Below are 21,406 nucleotides of genomic sequence, written 5' to 3' on the forward strand. Positions count from 1 at the left end.
TGCTAACCCAGTACCTCTAAACATTCAGTTAGCAGAGAACAAGCACTCCCCATATAAAAACTTGGTCGATTTTAACTGGGAGGTAGAAATCATGGGAAAAATAAACCAGCCTTAATCTTTTGGTCTCTATCCAAAAAGCAAACAAAACATAGGGGCTTGATTTAGACTCATGTATGGAATCTAGTGATGATTGATAATAAAAAGAAGAACAACAAGAATATCCACAATCTTTTTTTTTTAATACCCAAGAATCGTTAAGATGATTTATTTATAGACCAAAAAGCTCACAAGCCTGTGCTTTTTTTTTTTTTTTTTTTTTGCGGTACGCGGGCCTCTCACTGTTGTGGCCTCTCCCGTTGCGGAGCGCAGGCTCCGGACGCGCAGGCTCAGCATATGGGATCTTCCCGGACCGGGGCACGAACCCGCGTCCCCTGCATCGGCAGGCGGACCCCCAACCACTGCGCCACCAGGGAAGCCCCAGTGGGTTCTCTTGAAGTAAACATCAATGTTCTTACGTGACCTACAAAGGCCCTATGTGATTTGGCCCCCATCACTCTGACTTTACCTCCTAGTTCTCTTTCCCTTGCTTACTCTGCTCGAGTCACAATGGCAATCTTGTTCAAAACAGTTTGTAATGCACACAAAAGATTTAATTGAAAAATTAAAGGTTATACCTCCATTTTTTAAAAAAAGGATACACACACACACACACACACACACACACACACACGCAATGGTCAGTAGAAAACAGTTTGATTCTCTTATGAAAATAATATACAGAAAGTTTCATCAGCAGTATCTCAGGAAACTAGAACTTAAAGCAAGAGACTTCATTTAAAAATCAGAAAAAAGGAGGGCATTCATTTCTTAAACTAGTAATTCCTTCTATTTCTACAATTTCTACTCCAGTGCTAACCCAGTACCTCTAAACATTCAGTTAGCAGAGAACAAGCACTCCCCATATAAAAACTTGGTCGATTTTAACTGGGAGGTAGAAATCATGGGAAAAATAAACCAGCCTTAATCTTTTGGTCTCTATCCAAAAAGCAAACAAAACATAGGGGCTTGATTTAGACTCATGTATGGAATCTAGTGATGATTGATAATAAAAAGAAGAACAACAAGAATATCCACAATCTTTTTTTTTTAATACCCAAGAATCGTTAAGATGATTTATTTATAGACCAAAAAGCTCACAAGCCTGTGCTTTTTTTTTTTTTTTTTTTTTGCGGTACGCGGGCCTCTCACTGTTGTGGCCTCTCCCGTTGCGGAGCGCAGGCTCCGGACGCGCAGGCTCAGCGGCCATGGCTCACGGCCCCAGCCGCTCCGCGGCATGTGGGATCTTCCCGGACCGGCACGAACCCGTGTCCCCTGCATTGGCAGGCGGACTCGCAACCACTGCGCCACCAGGGAGGCCCAGCCTGTGCTTTTATTTTAGCAAACTACATGCAGTAACACTGAAGAATACCCACAATCTTTATGCAGAAGTAGTAAGGTATGTGTGTGTATGTATTTATGTTTGTGTGTGTGTGTATATACATGTGTGTATGATATATGTATCATATATATATTAGCGATACTCAGTTTTTGTCTGTATACCAGTGCCAGTTGGTAAACTATTATTAATCTGCAACAAGGCAATACAGATACTGAGTGTTCAAAAGTTTTGTAACAGTTTGACTTTGTTGTGATATTTTTATTGTATTTTACAGAAGTATTTGTCTGTACTAGATTATAGTAAAACAAAGTTGACCTTTCAAGTTTGAGAAGTAATGCTGTATATTATATCAGCCCCTGGCATCTGGGACAGTACAATGTAATCAAACACATTAATATTTGTGGCAAAAGATGAATATTCATATTAAGTAGTATAAACAGCCTGTCAATGGAGGTCAGATTTCACCCTAAAATTCATTATGGGGAAAAACAACAATAAACAAACCTTTGGTTTTCACAGCTTTTTGGATTTCAGAATTGCAGATAAGGGAATGTGGACTAACAACAACGATGACACTAAAAATGATAACAGCAGCAATTATTTATATAATGGCAACTACATGTCAGACGGTATCCTAAGCATTTTTATATTAACTCATTTAATCGTCTCAACTTTATGAGGTAGATATTAGGCAATCTGGCTCCAGGATTTGTGCTCTATGTTACCCAAAGAAGTAAAAGGCACACTCTTCCAGGGCCATTCAGGGTGGGCAGAGAAAGGATACATCTTACCAAAGCTCAAGCATGTCATTCTAACACTACCCAATATAATAACTACTGTTAAAAATCATGTCTTGGGGCTTCCCTGGTGGCACAGTGGCTGAGAATCTGCCTGCCAATGCAGGGGACATGGGTTCGAGCCCTGGTCCAGGAAGATCCCACATGCCGCGGAGCAACTAAGCCTGTGCACCACAACTACTGAGCCTGCGTGTCACAACTACTGAAGCCCTCGCGTCTAGAGCCTGTGCTCTGCAACAAGAGAAGCTACCGCAATGAGAAGCCCGCACACTGCAACGAAGAGTAGCCCCTGCTCGCCACAACTAGAGAAAGCCCGCGCACAGCAACGAAGACCCAACACAGCCAAAAATAAATAATAAATTTATTTTTTTTAAAAAATCATGTCTTGGAGTCAACAATGCTAATTTAATTTTATATACTTTGTTTATGAAAGCAAAAAGAAATGTATGATGTTTTACCATGAGTTCCATGCAAAACTGCTGATAAATACCCAGAAGAGTTCCAGATGGCTAATGTTTTATTATATCAGTTAAGAATTGTTATTCAATCCATAAAAACATTTCAGACTTGAAAATTTACACCTAGATTTTAAATAAGAGTAATTCATCTAAAAGGCAACTATATGGAAAATGCTGCCGAATTAATGATTTTTAAGAATTTATTATTAAAAACTGTTATTATGTAAGACCTTCCACAAATACTCTAGCCCAAAGAAGGGAGCGAGAAATAATATTATGGTACAACTGACCTGATACTGTGGCCTTTCCAGAGATGGGGTTTGGTGTGGACACCAGGGACGTAGCACTGATGACAGAGGGGGCAGCAGCCTTGCAGGGTCCTATGGTGGCTGGGCTCACACACACTTGCTGCTGCCCAGAAGTTTTCATTACAGAAGTCACAGTAGACGATGAACTGGGAGCTGTTCCTTCCGACTGCTAACCCACGGGACCAGAAATAATAGATATTAAGAAGAAAGTACTGTAACTTAGAACAGTGACTGCCATGTAGCATACCCAATAAATATTAGCTATTAGCTATTATTAGCTACCTATTCAATGTCATGCCATTTAAAAAGACTGCTTCTCTAGTTTGGTGGTTCCTACACTTTCAGATTTCACGGACCAGGAAATTTTCTATATTTTAAAGCAAGGAGGTATCATAGGATTACCACATTAAAAAAATTCACCACCTATTATATCACTTTATAAAGGATATTTCAACACCCCCCCCATAAGAGGACATAATCTCAGAATGTAAAAATGGAATAATATGAGCTTTATTAAAAACTCACTATAGGGCTTCCCTGGTGGCGCAGTGGTTAAGAATCTGCCTGCCAATACAGGGGACATGGGTTCAAGCCCTGGTCCGGGAAGATCCCAAATGCCGCAGAACAACTAAGCCCGTGCGCCACAACTACTGAGCCTGTGTTCTAGAGCCCGTGGAGCCACAACTACTGGCCTGCATGCTGCAATTACTGAAGCCCAGTTGCCTAGAGCCTGTGCTCTGCAACAAGAGAAGCCGCTGCACTAAGAAGCCCGTGCACCGCAATGAAGAGTAGCCCCCGCTCGCCACAACTAGAGAAAGCCCGCGAGCAGCAATGAAGACACAGTGCAGCCAAAAATAAATAAATAAATTAAATAAATTAAAATAAAATGGTGAATTTTATGGTATGTGAATTATATTTGAATTTTTAAAAAAGTAATATGGCCCAATAGTGTGCCTGATGAATATCTTACATTTTTACTGCTTTTATGCTTCATTATGGTTTTCCACTATCATGCTACCTCTCACCTGTTGCGCAGGACCATTTGCTGAGAGGGCTACAGCTGGGGAACTGGCAGTTGTAATAACTCCTCCTGCTACCCTCAACATTGTGGTTCCAGGCTTTGAGAGTTGTGAGGTGGCTGGCATAGACTTCAATGTGCTATCAGATATTTTCATTAGAGATGCCTGTGCCCCCGGGGCCGCCTGCAGAAATAAAATGGATTGGAGTAATAAGTTACCCTGGTTAATAGGCATAATTTAATCCTTACCTACATACACCCCTCAAATAGTGCATCCCCAAGAAAGTCTTGCTAATTAAAACTATATGAAGGGGACTTCCCTGGTGGAACAGTGGTTAAGAATCCGCCTGCCAATGCAGGGGACACGGGTTTGAGCCCTGGTCCGGGTAGATCCCACATGCCGCGGAGCAACTAAGCCCATGCACCACAACTACTGAGCCTGAGCTCTAGAGCCCGTGAGCCACAACTACGAAGCCCACGTGCCACAACTACTGAAGCCCACACACCTAGAGCCTGTGCTCTGCAACAAGAGAAGCCACTGCAATGAGAAGTCCGTGCACCAAAACAAAGAGTAGCCCCCGCCTGCTGCAACTAGAGAAAGCCCGCGCACAGCAACAAAGACCCAACACAGCCAAAAATAAAGAAAAATAACAAAAATAAAGAATAATCAATACACATACGGGTAAATCTCAGAAACATTCTGTTCAACAATAGAAGCTAACATAAAAGACTATATACTATATAATTTTGTTGATATGAAGTTCAAGAACAGACAAAAGCTAATCTATGGGGCTTCCCTGGTGGCGCAGTAGCTGAGAATCTGCCTGCCAATGCAGGGGACACGGGTTCGATCCCTGGTCTGGAAAGATCCCACATACTGCAGAGCAACTAAGCCCGTGTGCCACAACTATTGAGCCTGTGTGCCGCAACTACTGAAGCCCGGGCGCCTAGAGCCTGTGCTCCGCAACAATAAGAAGCCTGCGCACCACAACAAAGAGTAGCCCCCACTCACCACAACTAGAGAAAGCCCGCGTGCAGCCACGAAGACCAACTCAGCCAAAAATAAATAAATAAAATAATTTTTAAAAAATCTAATCTATGGTGACAGAAACAGAAAAATGGTGATAGAAAAAAACTGCAAAGAGAAATGAGGGTATGTTTTAGAGTAATGGAAATGCTCTATATCATGACTGGGATAGTGCTTGCAAGAGCATACCCATTTGTCCAAATTCCCTGAGCAGTACATTTGTGATCTGTGCATTTTTCTATGTAAATTATACCTTAATAAAAGGCAACAGCAAACACCTTAGCTGTGGCAGAACAGAAAGAAAGTTACTGCACTGGCTGCAACATGAGCGGATTAGAAGAAATTAACTAAGATTTTAAAGAACTGCCTAAAGAATTCTGGGGCCTCATACCTGTTTAAAACAGCAAAGAGCACCTGACCAAAGGGAATTTATTACTCAAGGCAACCAAATGCTGGTAATTTGAAAAGATCAATAAAATTGATAAACCTTCTAGCTAGACTGATCAAGAAAAAAAGAGAAGATACATATTATCAAAGTCAAGAATGAAAAAGGGGACATTACCAAAGATTCTACAGACATTAAAGGATAAGGGAAAATTATGAACAAGTTTGTTCCAAGAAATTCGACTACTTAGATGTAATTTTTAAAAATTCCTTTAAAGATATAAACTACCAAACCTCCTTAAGATAAAATAATGTGAATAGTCAGTCTCATCAATATATCTATTAAATAAATTGAAATTGTAGTTAAAAACCTTCCCAATTAGGAAAACTGCAAGCCATTACGGCTTCACTGGTGTATTCTGAACAGTTAAGGAAGAAATAATACCAAGTTGACATAAACTCTTCCCCAAAAAGTGAAGAGGAGGGAGAAGTTTCCAACTCATTTTATGAGGCCAGCATTACTCTGATACCAAAACCAGATAGAAATTACAATGAAAACTACTGACCAATATCCCTTGCAAAAATTCAAATTCAATTCAACAATACATTAAAAGAGGATAACATATCACAACCAAGTAGGGTTTATTCTAGGAACGCAGGGTTGGTTTAACATTTGAACAATCAATGTAATTCACCTTATTAACAAACTAAAAAAGAAAAACCATATGATCCTCTCAATAGACACAGTAAAAGCATTTGACAAAAATCCAATGTCATTTCATGCTTTGAGAACTGCTGATCTACATTCAGTCGTAAAAAGTGCATTATTTGTTGATATCCACACTGTCTATATCCTTCTACACTTTGTTTCATTTGGTAAGTTTTTGAGATTTAGCTATAGATTCTCCTGCAGATGATTATGATATCCCTCGCCCAGTTAAAATTCCCTGTCATTATTCTTCCACCTATACTAAAGAAGCTGTAGAAACATACACCAAACTCCCTATAGCATTTACTTACTATATGGATATTGTGGTTGAAATCACCTATAACACTATTTAGAATCTCCTATATGAAGTCCCTCCAGAGAAATTTTAGAATGAAGTGTCTAGAAAATCTTTGTTTCTTCTAAGAAAATATTGTGTGGTTATTTTTTTTTTTTTTTTTTGCGGTACGCGGGCCTCTCACTGTTGTGGCCTCTCCCGTTGCGGAGCACAGGCTCCGGACGCGCAGGCCCAGCGGCCATGGCTCACGGGCCCAGCCGCTCCACGGCATGTGGGACCCTCCCGGACCGGGGCACGAACCCGTGTCCCCCTGCATCGGCAGGCGGACTCTCAACCACTGCACCACCAGGGAAGCCCTGTGTGGTTATTTTTTTTTCCTCTCACAAATAGTGTGAATTTTATAACTGATCATTGTTCTCATTTTGCTTTGGCAAATTTTATTAAATATACAGGACATTACTGTTTGCATATCTAAACAACTCTCTGGTCTTATCTTCTCATTCTACTTATATTTTCCCAAATCTTAAGATTTTATTCTTATTTTTCTATACTATTTTATTGCTTATTTTCTTAGGTAACGATAATTTCTTTGTGAAAAGAGACAGGCTGTAAATATTTGTGTGTGTGTGTGTGTGTGTGTGTGTGTGTGTGTGTGTGTGTATTTACCTGGGTAAACAAAGTGGTTTTTTGTCCAGAGATGACTTTTAATGTTTGCTGTCCTTGTGCAGAGGATGTGCTGACTCCCAGTGTTCCTTGCACCACTGACCCCGTAGTCAGCTGTTTTCCAGAGGTCTGGGGTGATGGCTGGCCAACTAAAAACGTGCCCTAAATTACAAACAAATAAAGACCTGATCAGTAATTTGTTAAGTTCAAATGACTTACTCTGATTCTTTAAATCACAAGGTCCCATGTTATAAGCGACAATGCTACCCTTCAATTCTACAACTCATCAAAATGATTAAAAAGAATAGCTCTGCTCTCAGTGTCACTACCAACAGTTATCCCCACTTCTCAAACTTTGCACTGGAGTTTACAGAGCAGGATGTTGGAAGCTCAAGCTTTACAATCTAGTCCCTTCATAGCTGGATTTAATCCTTCAGACTGGTAACTATCCACTCTCACTAAGAACATCTAGAACCAAAATTCCATTCCCTTCCTTAGAGAGGAGCCAAGACCAGTGACAAGGGGAAAGAAAGGAGGCAGAAGCCTGTTCCTAATCTTGAATCCAATGGAACACCAAACCATAACTTGACACTATCTCTCTGGTTACGTCTAGGAGAAAATTTTCAACAGCACATTAATACTATTCCAAATCCATGAGAGGCAACAGCATAGCAAAAATCTTTCAGAAAGATCTGGGTTTAAATCCAAACCCTACCACTAGGCTTAGCAGAGAGATCTTGGATAAGTTACGGAGGTCCTTCTGAATCTCCACTCGCTTTTCTCTCAAAACAAAGCAAACCCAAAATAATACAGATTTATAACATGACTAAAATGTTAGTATTGATGCCGGATCCCAGAGCCGTGAAGGTAAATCCACTATAATTAAAGGCAGTCATTAAATAACTGATTTAAAAGATACCAGTCACAAATGAGCAGACCTGAGGGGTTTGCTTGAGGATGTAAGATGTGTACGTCAGGTGCTGGGATATCCCTCCAGGGCCGGCAGGGCTTTGGGCTCCTCCGGTTCCTCCTCCACTGCCACTGCCGCCACCAGTGCTACTGGCAGCTGAGCCAGACTGGAGGTCTGAAAACACAACCAATGACAAAGTATTAAGAGAAGGCTTAAGAGAAAAAACAGATGAGCCTGGAGAGATGTTTCCCTTAGGGCTCCACTCCTTCCTTTTCCTTCTTTCCTCCTTTTTGTGTAATATACAGGTCCGTGACAGGAGTGAGAACTTCCTAACGCTGAAGACTGAAATATATTTACGTTTGACTGAAAGATGGCCGACTAGTTCAGCTCTGAGTACTGTACTACAATGAAGAACTTATCTTTGCAAGTGTTTCAGCTTAGTTGTGAGAGATCGAGAGTCAGATACATTTTCCAACCAAGTGTTTTTAACCAACACTTAAATGTGCTCAGAGAAGTGCTCCCAAACTTTCTGGCATCTGATTCAATTTCAGTGAAACTGCTGGAATTTAGTGTAATTTTGCACTACTCTCTCTTTTCCATCTCCCCCACTGCTCTGGAAAAAACCAACACTTTGTTCATATTTATAACGACTCCAGGTCTTTTTTGCTTTTCAAATTCCACTTTAAAGCCTTTGTACCCTTTTTACTTTCCCTTTGGTGACATTATATATGTAAACTACACTCTAAGTAGCTCTCTGGATGAATTTTGGAAGACTTACATTGTCTTTCTCTTACATATCTAAACTTTTGATACACCACTGCTTAGGTATGAGGAAAAAACACCAGGGTAAGAGTGGAAATCACCCATTACAGTCAGTAAACAAAATGGCTGACTAGCTTTTGAAACTGAGTCCCCCTAAAACCAAATTCCCCTGCTGAGTTTATGATTAATCTCTCTATCCAAAACTTTATTCCCTTTCTTGTCCCCTCTGACCTCAATTCTGTGCTAACTGAACATTAATCAACCAGAGTCAGATGACTAAACCTGCCGTTGTTAACAACATCATTAATGTACTAAAAGTGCTGCTGTAGATAACATCTCGCTAAGGTAAAAACTCAGATTGTTTCCCTAGGGCAAGATGAGCTAACAGACCCCGGAGCCATGGACCACCTGGCCAGAGAAATGTAAACCAAAGACATCCTGACTCCCAAAACTACGATTAAGAAACACCACAAGATGATTAACCCCAGCTTCTTTGTTCCTCCCCTTTAAAAACCCTGAACTCAAAGACCAGGTTGGAGTGGATCTGAGACTTGTTTCCCACTCCCTTGCTTGGTGCCCTAACTTTGCTGCAAACTCCCACCGTCAGAAATGGTTTTCTGTACCACGGGCACACGAGCCCTTGCTTGATTACAATTACAACACTGCACTTTGGCAAGTGACTCATTTCACATGAACCTAACTGCTGTACCAACTATACTTCTGACTCAGATGGAAATAATTCCTCTTCCCCTTTCCTTTTCAACGCTACCCAAATTGTTTTTCTCTATATGTCAAAGCAAAAGTTTATACAAGCCTAGATAAACCACCTAATTTCCTTGGGGCTTTACGTCTTACACACTAAGGCTGAGCCTGTATTTCTCTTGCCATCTCCAAACCTAGCAAACTTAAGACACACATCTAAATAATGGCAAGCAGAGACACTTGATTCCAATCCTACTCCCATCCCCTTCAAAATAAAAACAGGCTTCCAGCAATCTTCTTAGATGTCACCAGTTTTCAGATACCACTGACAGGAAGAAGTCTTCTTTATTTCCAGCTCACATAAACAGCTTTCTCCCAACACAGCCTCAGTAGCCATACCTCTTCACTGTAATTTGTTCCCAAACCCAGACTCTGAGCAGATAAATCCAAGACAACAGTGTCACCTCCTAAGACTATGATTATTTAAACCCACTTCTAGTTAAAATGTGTGTATGTTTTAAATCCATTTGAGCAAACAGAGCTATGAAAATGCTTCCTGAAACAGGTAAGGACTGCCCCTCAGGTGGATGAGATGAACATACCCAGAGACCCAAGAACCAAATGATTTAATGATGGACTAACTAGAATTGTTGGTAGCCCGCAGGATGGCTCCTTGAGGGATCAGCAGCAGTTTTCCTTTTCCTGAAGGGTTCTTGCTATTCGTTGTAAGGTAGAGTTTAGTGCCAGGAGGTAAATTTGCCAAGTTGGCCAAATTAGTGGCTGGTAGCTGCAACGTCGCCATTACTAAAATGGTGAAGGGAATAAAGGGAAAAAAAGAAGGAAAAACATTAAGATAAATTGGAACTGAGGGCAATGCTATCTCTAAAATTAAAACATACACAGAGTAATAAAATACTTATTCAAAAACACTAACAAACAGTAAACTCTACAGTTTGCTTCCTAGATGCACAATGCTTTAAAGGCTGACATTTTTCATTACCATGCTAATTAAAATATTTACATACTAGAAGAGCCTGCTACAAACTATAAAGAAATTTGTATCTGTATATAAATAGAGTGACCATATGTCCTGGTTTGCCCAAAGCCGTTACAATTTGTACCTACGTCCCACTATAATTATTATTATTATTATTTTTTTTTTTTAATTTTTTCTTTGCCGTACGCGGGCCTCTCACTGTTGTGGCCTCTCCCGTTTCGGAGCGCAGGCTCAGTGGCCATGGCTCAAGGGCCCAGCCGCTCTGCGGCATGTGGGATCTTCCCGGACCGGGGCACGAACCCGTGTCCCCTGCATCGGCAGGCAGACTCTCAACCACTGCGCCACCAGGGAAGCCCCCACTATAATTATTAACAGTGACTCTTAACTCTCAAAAGTACTGTTGTTTTACAGTCAATAAAATAATCACCCTCTCTATGGATGAATACACATTTTGCTTCTCATTTGTTTAAAGCCCCTTTATAGTCAATTTCTAGTAACGATGAATCTATTGATTTGAAACAAGACTTCTAGTCTCTCTCACTTTCTAAGAACGAAAAAATGCTACAGTCAACAACTGGCACATACACTATGAAACTATAATTCATCTTTTAAAAGTCTCACCTATGTCAAACAGCTTTCACTTACCCCTTAGAATTTACTTCTAGATGCACATGGCTGTGAAACCTCTAAACATGAAAACTTTCTGCAGTTACTTTGCATTCGAATCTCCAGGAACTGAAGCCTCCTCCCACCTGCTAGAGTAGTCCCTCTCAGGACCACTTCACTGTGCAAAGCTTTGGGGGGCAGGAACCCTGGAAGCTGCACCCAATATCAGGGACTGATATTAAACTGAGGGCCATCCCTCTTCATTATGACCAGAACTAATCTCATCTTACACCACTGTGCATTGCAGCTACGCCAGGACTGCAGACCTCTCTGCCACCCGCACCCGGAGTCCCATCTCCACATGGCTCACGGTCCCTGATCTGAACCCATCTCCTCATGCTTTCTTCCTTCCCTGACTCTTTCACCAGGCACCCCACTCCAAGAATTCCTGCTGTGATCACTACACCCTCTAGAACGTCAACCTCCTTGAACACTATCTCTTTTTGTGGTAATTAAACTCATCAGTCCTCTGAAGATAAGACTTCCCCATAACCCACCCCTAGCTATGGGCTGTTTTCTGTCTTACCTCAGTATCAGAGGGCTAGGACCAAGAAAGGAACGTTTTTGCTCTCCAGTTTGACTTTCAGACCATCATCACCACGCATTCCAGAGGGGGAGAAAAAAAAGCCCTGCCTTTTTTGAGGCTCCTACTTAGCTATACCATCTCCTTCTCTTTTCTGCTCTCATTTACTGAACTCCCAAGTCACTTCCCCTCATTAGCTGAAGGCGGACTCCAGACTCAAAGTATTGTGCTCTATGCTAAAAAGCTGTCATTCTCAGTGACAACACTATAGATGACTTATTTAATTCTCTGCCTTCTCAGCTGCTATATCTTCCAAACTCCAAAGATCACTTCTTCTGGTCCATCTCAAACACTCATTTTTAATGCCACAAAAGAACTTTGTCATCAGCAGCAATTCTTCACCTCTGAAATCTTTATTTTGGACCTCCACTACCCTTCTACCCTCCCAACTCACTGCTACCATTCTTTAGCCTCATCAAGACCTTTAAAAATCAGTAAATATCAAATGCCTGAGGTATATTTCTTCATGCACTCATAGAAACAACACATTAAGGACTAAAACACATTCAAAGTGTTTAAACTTTTGTTTAGTAGAGAATACCTTAGTCAAGTATCTCAAAATGCTGCTGGCAAATGACCATACCAAGACTGTAAGTCTGAAATAAAACGCAACGTGGAAATAAGGACAAATGAGAATTATTCTTCAGACTTGAGAGCAGTATCAAGAAATACCCTCTGTTTTTACTATTCTTGTTCATACCCACACACGCGCACACACAACTTAGAGCAAAAGCCTTACAGGCCTCTATGTAAAATGTTACATGAAAAAGATTAACATGTTTTTATATACTCCTTAAAACATCAACATACTAGGTTTTTCTAGAGAGAACCAAATAGCAAATAAAATCACTAGCACAGAGCGTTTTGGAAGGGGCTGCTGCTGAAAGGGCCCCCGATTAGTATCAGTTACCTGAACCCTGGGATCCACTCTTCTGAGGGCCAGCAGCAGTGACCTGAGCCTTGGTTAAGGCTTGCACCGGCTGAGCAACAATGGTTCCTCCACCTCCACTCACAATTGCCTTGGCAACTCCTTGGGTCACAACTTGCTTTGGACCAACTGCTTTGGCGACAGACGAGCTGGCCTTGGCTACGAGGATCTGGCCACCACTGATTGCCACTGCCTGCTTCACTGCCGAAGGTAGAGTAGACCCAACTGGAACCCCAACAACCTGTTCAAAACAGAGGAGAACCCAGCAGTGCTTCTTCTCATAGTCCCTTGAGAGGTCTTAAAGCAGCACAGTCACTCTGTTCCAGCAAAGAACAAAAGCAAACCCCTAGATAACAACACATGGAGTCTAATTTGATCATCTAGGAATTCTACCTATGATGTGAACAGCAGTATTTCTCAGTCTGGATGTTATTACAATAAAGTGTTACAGCTTTTGTCTTAACCCCAGCTACTATCTATAACCTATTTTATTTTTTTTTTTTTTTTTTTTTTTTTTTTTTTTTTTGTGGTATGTGGGCCTCTCACTGTTGTGGCCTTTCCCGTTGCGGAGCACAGGCTCCGGACGCGCAGGCTCAGCGGCCATAGCTCACGGGCCCAGCCGCTCCGCGGCACGTGGGATCCTCCCAGACCGGGGCACGAACCCGCGTCCCCTGCATCGGCAGGCGGACTCTCAACCTCTGCGCCACCAGGGAAGCCCATATAACCTATTTTAATTATAAAAAGTAATATGTGTGTTTTAAAAAAAAAACACAGGAAATACAGAGATATAAAGAAAAAAACTCTACTCATCAGAAATAATCTCTTAATCTTTTTTTTTTTTTTTTTTTTGCGGTACGCGGGCCTCTCACTGTTGTGGCCTCTCCCGTTGTGGAGCACAGGCTCCGGATGCGCAGGCTCAGCGGCCATGGCTCACGGGCCCAGCCGCTCTGCAGCATGTGGGATCTTCCTGGACCGGGGCACGAACCCGTGTCCCCTGCATCGGCAGGCGGACTCTCAACCACTGCGCCACCAGGGAAGCCCTCTTAATATTTTTAATGTAGTATTTACTTCTGATTCTTTTAAATGTACATTTTGAAACGAAGATTAGGATACATATAGTTTTATCATTTTTAAATTTAACCTCATGTTACAACCATTTCCCCTGTTGTTATTTTTCAAAAACATTTTGAGATGACCAAAGTATAATGTATTAGAATAGATATACCATAATCTAAGTAAATATTTCACTACTGTGTGACTTTTTAGGTAATTTTAAACTTCACATTATGCAAAAACTGCAATAAACATTCTCTTATATGAACTATAAACTCCACTACATACTTCTAAATATCACCTCTTCAGTAACCCCTTCTGTGTTCTCCCCATCTGAAGCAATATTTCTTCATCACTAGAACATCTAACAATTCACGTCATTTATTATATGGTATAACATGTGACACCTCTTCCAACTTATTTTTAAGAAAAGTTATCTTTTTCTATACCTTCTAATCTTTCCTTTCCTTAAAGGTAGACATTTCATTAAAAAAGAAAAAGTGTAAGCTAGAAAAACATTTAATTCAATTAAAAAAAAAAAAAAAAAAAAAAAGATCCCAGCACCCAAAGAATGAAAGTTAGAAGTACCTAGTTCTGAAAATACCGTAAATTTTTTCAAGTAAAAGAATACTTCAGAGCTCTTTTAAAACAAGGTCAATAGTACAATGTTCAATTAGAAGAAACAACTTAAGTAATGGAAAATTGGGGCAGTGTTTCACACTCCCTAATTCTTTATTTCATAAAAAAGAACTTCTCACCAGAAACTAGATAAAAAGACTTTTACATTCTTTTTTAAGAATGGGAAAAGATCTGTCTTCTAAAGGCAAAAAAGATAAAGAAGAAAGTACTTTTCAAACATCAGATTGGAGGGGGAAATTTTAAAGCCTGATAATACCAAGAATTGGCTAGAGGATATGGGGAAAAAGGAACTTTTGTTCACTGCTGGTAGAAAGGTAAATTTGTACAGCCACTCCAGAGAAGTACTAGGATATCTACTAAAATTGAAAATTCACCCTCTACTGGTAGGGATATATCCCAGAAAAATCTTAGACATGTGCTCAAGGGAACATACACAGAAAGTCCAAGGTAGCATTATTTGTAATTACAAAAAATTGTAGTAATCTTAATGTCTACCAAATGAAATATGCTTAATGTCTATAGATAGAGGAATGGATAAACTGTGGTATAAGACAGACCAACGGAATAGCATTCGTTAGTTACAATGAATGAACTGGAACTATATATATATATCAACATCAACAGACTTTGCAAGTACAAATATTGAGTGAAAGGGGAGTTGCAGAAAAATATGAGTATAAATATCTTTTATGTAAATCTGCAAAATTCACAATACTACATGTTACTTATGGCTATTACTTATGTAATAAAAAGTATGGGCTGTCAAGCTATACATCCAAATTCATGACTGTTGTTTTGGGGAAGAACAAAGTGGACTGCAACTTTCTCAGTCATATTTTATTTGGAGAAAAAAATGTTGAATTAAATATGAACATGTTAATTCACAGTGGAGGATATGTGGATATTGATTATATTATTCTCTGTATTTACTGAAATTTTAGAATCTTCCCAAATTAAAAAATAATAGCATTATTTAAGGTAGAACAAAATGACAAACCATGTAACAACTGATGAATGGGATTTTTAAGTTAAATAATCACTAAATCATACATGGTTCCTTTTCAAAGAATGTGAATATAGTAAAATACACTTGTCATGTGCTTGGATAATATGGCTGATGTAAAGAAAATGGTCCCCTAATCAATTGTTATAAACCAGTGTATCACAGAGGAAAGAGTATAGGTTTCTATACGCAGTCAGACCTGCCTTCCCAGTTTTGTTCCATCAGTTAGTAGCTGCACAGTTATTTAACCTCTTTGAGTTTTAGCTTTAGATATCTCATCTTTAAAATATCTCATAAGATCATGAGGCATAAATGAAAATAAGTTTATAAAGTGCCTAGCCAGCATGATGTACACAGTAAATGACAGCTGCAGCCAGCACAACACTTGTTACTATGAACTGAAGAATAGTGATCTATGAGACTACGTGGAGACTCAGGACAGAAAGCCAAAGGATAAACACCTGTCACTATCTTCAGCATTTGGCCAGGGCAGAGGACTTTGATCTTAAGGTCCAGTTAATCAAACAGAAATCAAAATATATAGATAACATCTCATATCTGCTTTAAAATATTCTAGGAGGAGAAGATCAGCAAAATGCTGGCAACTGCTGAAATGGAATAACGGGCATGTAGGATTCATTACAATAGTCTCTGCACTTTTATGTAAGTTTAAGGAAGGAGGGAAAGAAAGGAAGAAACAAAACAAGCAAAGAACCAATGGGTGCGGGGGAGAAATAAGTTCATCTGATGATTATCCAAATCTCTTCATTCTGACTGTATGAGCCTCATTATATAGGCAACATGGAGTGTTACTGTAGCTACAGAGCTGGGCACACTCATTCCCCCTAGAGATGTGGAGATATACAAACTCTTCTTACTAATCAAGAACTTTTCTCTGCATTAATAAAAAAGTTTCTTAATCCAGAAAATTATTTTTAAGGTATGACAGAAACTGCCAGCTGAACCCCAATACGTATTCTTTGCTTCTCTCTCATAGTAACAGAACCCCTGATTTTCAGCTAGGGGCATGGCCACACAGAACACTGACTAGATTTCCCAACTCCTTCACACCTAGGTCTGACATCTCATTTCTGGCTAAAGGGATGTGAACAGAAGTGATGAGTGCACATTTTTGGTTCTGCTCTCCCCAAACCCTCTTCCCTTCCCTTTTCCTGCTGGCCAGAAATGTGAACATGGTGGCATGAGATGACGTGGCTATCACAGCCCACAAGCTGAAAACCAAATTTTGAAAATGACAGAGCAATGAGATGGAGTCTAGATTCTTGATGATTGTGGAACCAACACACCAGGGCCGCCTACCAGTCTTTCATGTGTGAGAGAAGTAAACTTATTTAAGCTCCTGGTTTGGGAATTTGTTATAGTAGTTGAACTTTTTTCTAAGATGTCTGTCTTTACATTTCCTAAATATATCACACTTAATAATCCCTTGCATAAGCTAAATTACACATAATCTATTTTCATGTTCCTAAATTAACAAAGAAAGCAAAGACCTTAAAGGAAAATAATATATACATATGATATCACTTATATGTGGAATCTAAAAAAAAAATACAACAAACTAGTGAATATAACAAAAAAGCAGCAGAGTCACAGATATAGAGAACAAACTAGTGGTTATCAGTGGGGAACGGAAAGGGAGAAGGGGCAATATAGGGGTAGGGGATTAAGAGGTACAAACTATTAGGTATAAAATAAGCTACAAGGGTATACTGTACAACACAGGGAATACAGTCAATATTTTATAAGTAGAAATGGAATTTAACCTTTAAAAATTGTGAATCACTATACAGTACACTGGTAACATATAATATTATACACAAACTATACTTCAATTTAAAAAAAGGAAAATAATACACACCTGTACCTATTTTAATTTCTTTCCTCCAATCCCATGCATCTGACTTGCTTTTCCCTCCTTGTACCAACCTCTATCCTCACACTCAACTGCTTCAAAATGTCCAGGATATGACACACCTAATCCCTCCGAGAGCCAAATAAAACATAACCATGCTGGTCACAGGAGGGCAGTTTTTACTAGCAGAGCTTGTCCACCAAGAGCAAACTGCTCACAAGATAAACAACCCCCCTTTATTCTAAAACACTGAGGAGAATGAGGAAGTCTGGCATTCTATTGGGGAAAACCCTATGCACAGCTGTCTATGACACCACAAGGAAGTCTCTTAAGTAGGACACTGTAACCCCAAATTAGTTTTTTTTTTTTTTAATACAACATTTTGGCCTAGAACCTGAAATCACCTACCAACTGTCCTCCTCTTCCCCTCCCACAGCACTGCTCTCCGCATTCCGAATTTCCTTCTAGTTTCACCTTTGTTCTGTACTGTTATAAATACTTAATTTTGATTCATGCTTTGATTTGGTGTGTCTATTCCTGCCCTCCCTGTGCCCTGTACAGACCTTTGCAAGTCAGAATCTACTTTAGCAACCTGAAGGTGAGGATTCTGTATATGTGATTTTTCTCTGTAGATGCTGAAAAATACAGCCACTTATGATTTAGTTCTCAATGACAGTAACTATTACATGGTACTCACACATATATACATAGGACTCATCCTCACATAACTTTAGCGGCTATCATTTATTTAGCACCTGCTCTGTGCTAGGTCCTCTATATACAATGATCTCTAATTCTCCTACAGCACTGAAAGGCAAAGGGTATTATTTCTTTTTACTAGATGAAACAACAAGGCTGAGAGAGATAAATGTGCCCAGCTCACACAAGTAATGAGTGGCTGAGATCTGAGATGTGTAACAAGCTCATGCTCTTTTAACTACACCACACTGCTTCCGTCCCATATGAACCACCAATTCCTCAACTGTCTCTTTTCATGTCAAAAGCAGCACCACTCTCTACTTTTATGAAAAAGATAAGCTGTGTTTCTATTGTGCCAAAGTTGTGTGGGAAGTGAAACAGTACCATTCTGTTCACCCTTCTGTTTTCTGGCATACTTTCTCTGACTGCACCTCAGCAATAACCAGGGACACCCTGTACTTGCAGACAGCTCTTTATCTCAAGTCTAAAGCATGTACTAAATTTCTCGGATAGATGTCTTGTTTCATGTTCTGCTTCTCTGTAGTTTTTTCACACTCTTCTGTGGCTTTTCTTATCAGGTACCTTTACACTTAAGGCATTGTAGCACAAACCCATCCATTTTCTCTTGGTCCTACCTTGCCATTAGGTAGGTGGCAATGTGACAAGAAAGCCAATACAGTTGTTCAGTATTACTGGGTGAGTAGATTTGCAAAAGTGGCAAAAAGCAGACACTTTTCAGAGCTTCTACACATAAATAGCAATGCTATCATGATTCAAAAGCCTAAATCAGTAATACCATGTATTTATAGGTGAAGCAAAATAGATTTTAAACAACATACAGGATGTGTCTGAGTACGAAGACCAGATGACAATAACCGATTCACGAAAGGACTTGAACAAAATGCTTATCCCTGAAGCCAAAACAACAGAGGGAGCATCAGGAAGTAGCTGGGGATTGCCTGTTTTAGTGATTCTGGCTATGGAAGCCCCAAAGTCAAATTTGATGCTGTAGTTCCATGGTTCCTAAACTTGCCTAATCATATCAGTCAGTAGGAGAGTTTGTTAAAAATCCAGATTCCCAGGGTCACCAAGAAGTTCTGAGATGGGGGCCTTAGTATCTATATATTTTTAATCATCAGTTGAGTCTTATGAGCAGATAAGTTTGGGAAAGTGGTTAATGAACTCTTACAGATTTTAGAACCACCTGTAAGACTATGAATTTTTAACTCGATCTATATGCAGCCATCTAGACTAACCAAAATATCTAAAACCTATTTTAAAGTTGAAAAGCAAGCACTTCACATAGTACTCTTAATAGCTTTAGGATATATCTGCCCTAAAAGTAAGATAATTTAACTCTGGATGTTCTAAAAGCATGCTTAGGTTACAGACAATGGCTCACAAATTTTAATAGTTCTGGAATGGGGAATTTTGGAGTCAACTAGACCTGGGTTCAAATTCTCTGTCACTTATTAGCTGCATGCTCTCAAGGATGTTGCTTAACCTCTCAGAGCCACAATTTCCTCATTTGTAAAATAGCAGTGAAAATATCCACCTTGCAAGGTTGTTTGAGGATTACAGATAATATACAAATAAGAGTATGATATACTTTGGCACTCCTAAGTACAACGGATGCAGGGAAACATGTATCTCTGTTTTAGAGTTCTCCCAATATGTAAATTCCCCAAACCTCCAAATTATAAAGAAAATAAACCTCTAAAGAGCCAAGAATCATTTAACAGATCACACAGTCAAGACATCAGAGGTGCAAACTATAGCAGTCTCCTATCAGAAATAAACAGGTAAAACAGTGGACCTCGATCCTGTCAGTTAGACTTGAATCAAGTGTAAAGTTGTGTCCGTGACGTCAATCATCTTCACTGCCAGAGAGATAACACGGCATCCCTTCACCGCTTGAACTGTCCCTGGGCCCTCTATAAACCATGTCCCTGCTCTTGTTAATTACTATGAAAAGAACAAGTGGGTTAAACACCAACTTATCTGCTTTTCCTACAGGGCTTTCATCCACAGGTTTTCCCGGGACCATCAACACCATCATCCTTTTCAGCACTTGTCCATTACTTAGGCAAACAACGTTCACTGACACGTTGACTTCCCCATCCTTACCCAACACAAACCTTAGAGGGCTGAATCTTTGGTGACTGGGCAGTCCCTTCTCCAGCAGTTAGGACTTGTTTTTGAGGGGACACAGCTATCATGTGACCCCCTTTCACAGTCACATACTGAGGGAGTGGTGATTGGCTGGCAGCTCCTGTTGTTGGTACGTGAGAGGCTTCACCAGGTTCCTGTTTGATGATTACCTTGCAACAAACATGATAATGACAATGAATAAGCAGCCCATGAAAAATGCTACTAATATTTGAATTTTTTCTGTCTGCAGGAATTAATGAATTAATGAAGCCCTGTATGTAAACAATGACTCCACTAGAAGGGTAAAAATACTGCTTAAGTATAGCTCATAATAGCTATTAAAGGGACCAAAAGTAGGAATGTGGACTTGATCCAGCGTATCTGCAAACCAACCTCATCATTTGTTTTAGACATTGGTGGCAAAATGGCACCAGAAAGTTCCCATCTTGCTAGACTCCAAGGGCTGCCCTGTGAACACCACTAAATAAATGGAAGCATGTCTCAGAAGTAGGATCTAGTCTTAGAGATGAGGCATACTAAAAAGTTCCATGTTGTGGGGTAGTAGCATCAATCAACTCCAACATGCCACAAAAAGATTCCGTAACAAGAGCTTATTATCCACTTGTGGGATAATCCTCTCATGACTACTTACTTTTGTGAAAGCTCCAAGTCCTCCAGTTATAGGTTTGGGGCTTTGAACTTTAGGGTGACTCCCAATTGGGCAAAGAGGTGGCATAGATGCGAACAAAGAATCCTCCTGCTGTGTTTGTAAAAATACGTATTGTACAATTAGGATAAAGTGAGTGATTTCACTCTAGTCACATATTTAATACAAACCTGTGACATACCCTAGCAACAAAAACAAACAAAAAGTCCAAAACTCTTTGGGGGCTTCCAAGTCCCTACACCTGCATTTTAATATTGCTTGAAAAGACAATTCAAAGTAAGGCTATAAATTGGCAAGAACCTACTCATCTGTGCCCACTGTAAACTGGAAAGACTCCTATCATACTAACTCTAATATTTGGTTGACTCATTGGTTTCATGTCCAGTCCCCTGCCAGATGCTACTAAAGGATAGCTACTGTATTCTATTTCTTTTCTATCCCTAAGGTCTAGGCACTAAATAAACAAATGAATGTAACAGGCAGTGACAGTGTTTCAGTATACCACACCCTTGTAACAGTACTTGCAACTTGATCTGTTATCCTTACTCTGGAATAAATACCCAGGACGCAGGGGGAAATTTTTCACTAAAAATTTTAAAAACAATACAACAAAAAGAACTTGAACAATTAGCAAATACAAAGACAGCAAAGGTCAAAATTCAAAATTACTGTCATT

General features: G+C 39.9%; 1 protein-coding gene across 2 annotated transcripts in view; it reads right to left on the reverse strand.

Moving 5' to 3' along the window:
* Positions 1-21,406, reverse strand: part of YEATS2 (YEATS domain containing 2) — a gene marked incomplete at its 5' end in the record, with an annotated part of 83,566 nt that overhangs the window by 17,912 nt on the left and 44,248 nt on the right. For both annotated transcript variants that reach the window (XM_079704551.1, XM_079704550.1), the window contains 8 exons: positions 2,984-3,167; positions 4,027-4,203; positions 7,101-7,259; positions 8,036-8,181; positions 10,114-10,275; positions 12,628-12,886; positions 20,051-20,233; positions 20,716-20,823. In XM_079704551.1, coding sequence (XP_079560677.1) covers positions 2,984-3,167; positions 4,027-4,203; positions 7,101-7,259; positions 8,036-8,181; positions 10,114-10,275; positions 12,628-12,886; positions 20,051-20,233; positions 20,716-20,823 — 1,378 coding nt within the window. The remainder of the gene's footprint in view (positions 1-2,983; positions 3,168-4,026; positions 4,204-7,100; positions 7,260-8,035; positions 8,182-10,113; positions 10,276-12,627; positions 12,887-20,050; positions 20,234-20,715; positions 20,824-21,406) is intronic.

The sequence above is a fragment of the Hyperoodon ampullatus genome, assembly GCF_949752795.1.
Source record: "Hyperoodon ampullatus genome assembly, chromosome: 5".
Classification (NCBI taxonomy): domain Eukaryota; kingdom Metazoa; phylum Chordata; class Mammalia; order Artiodactyla; family Ziphiidae; genus Hyperoodon; species Hyperoodon ampullatus.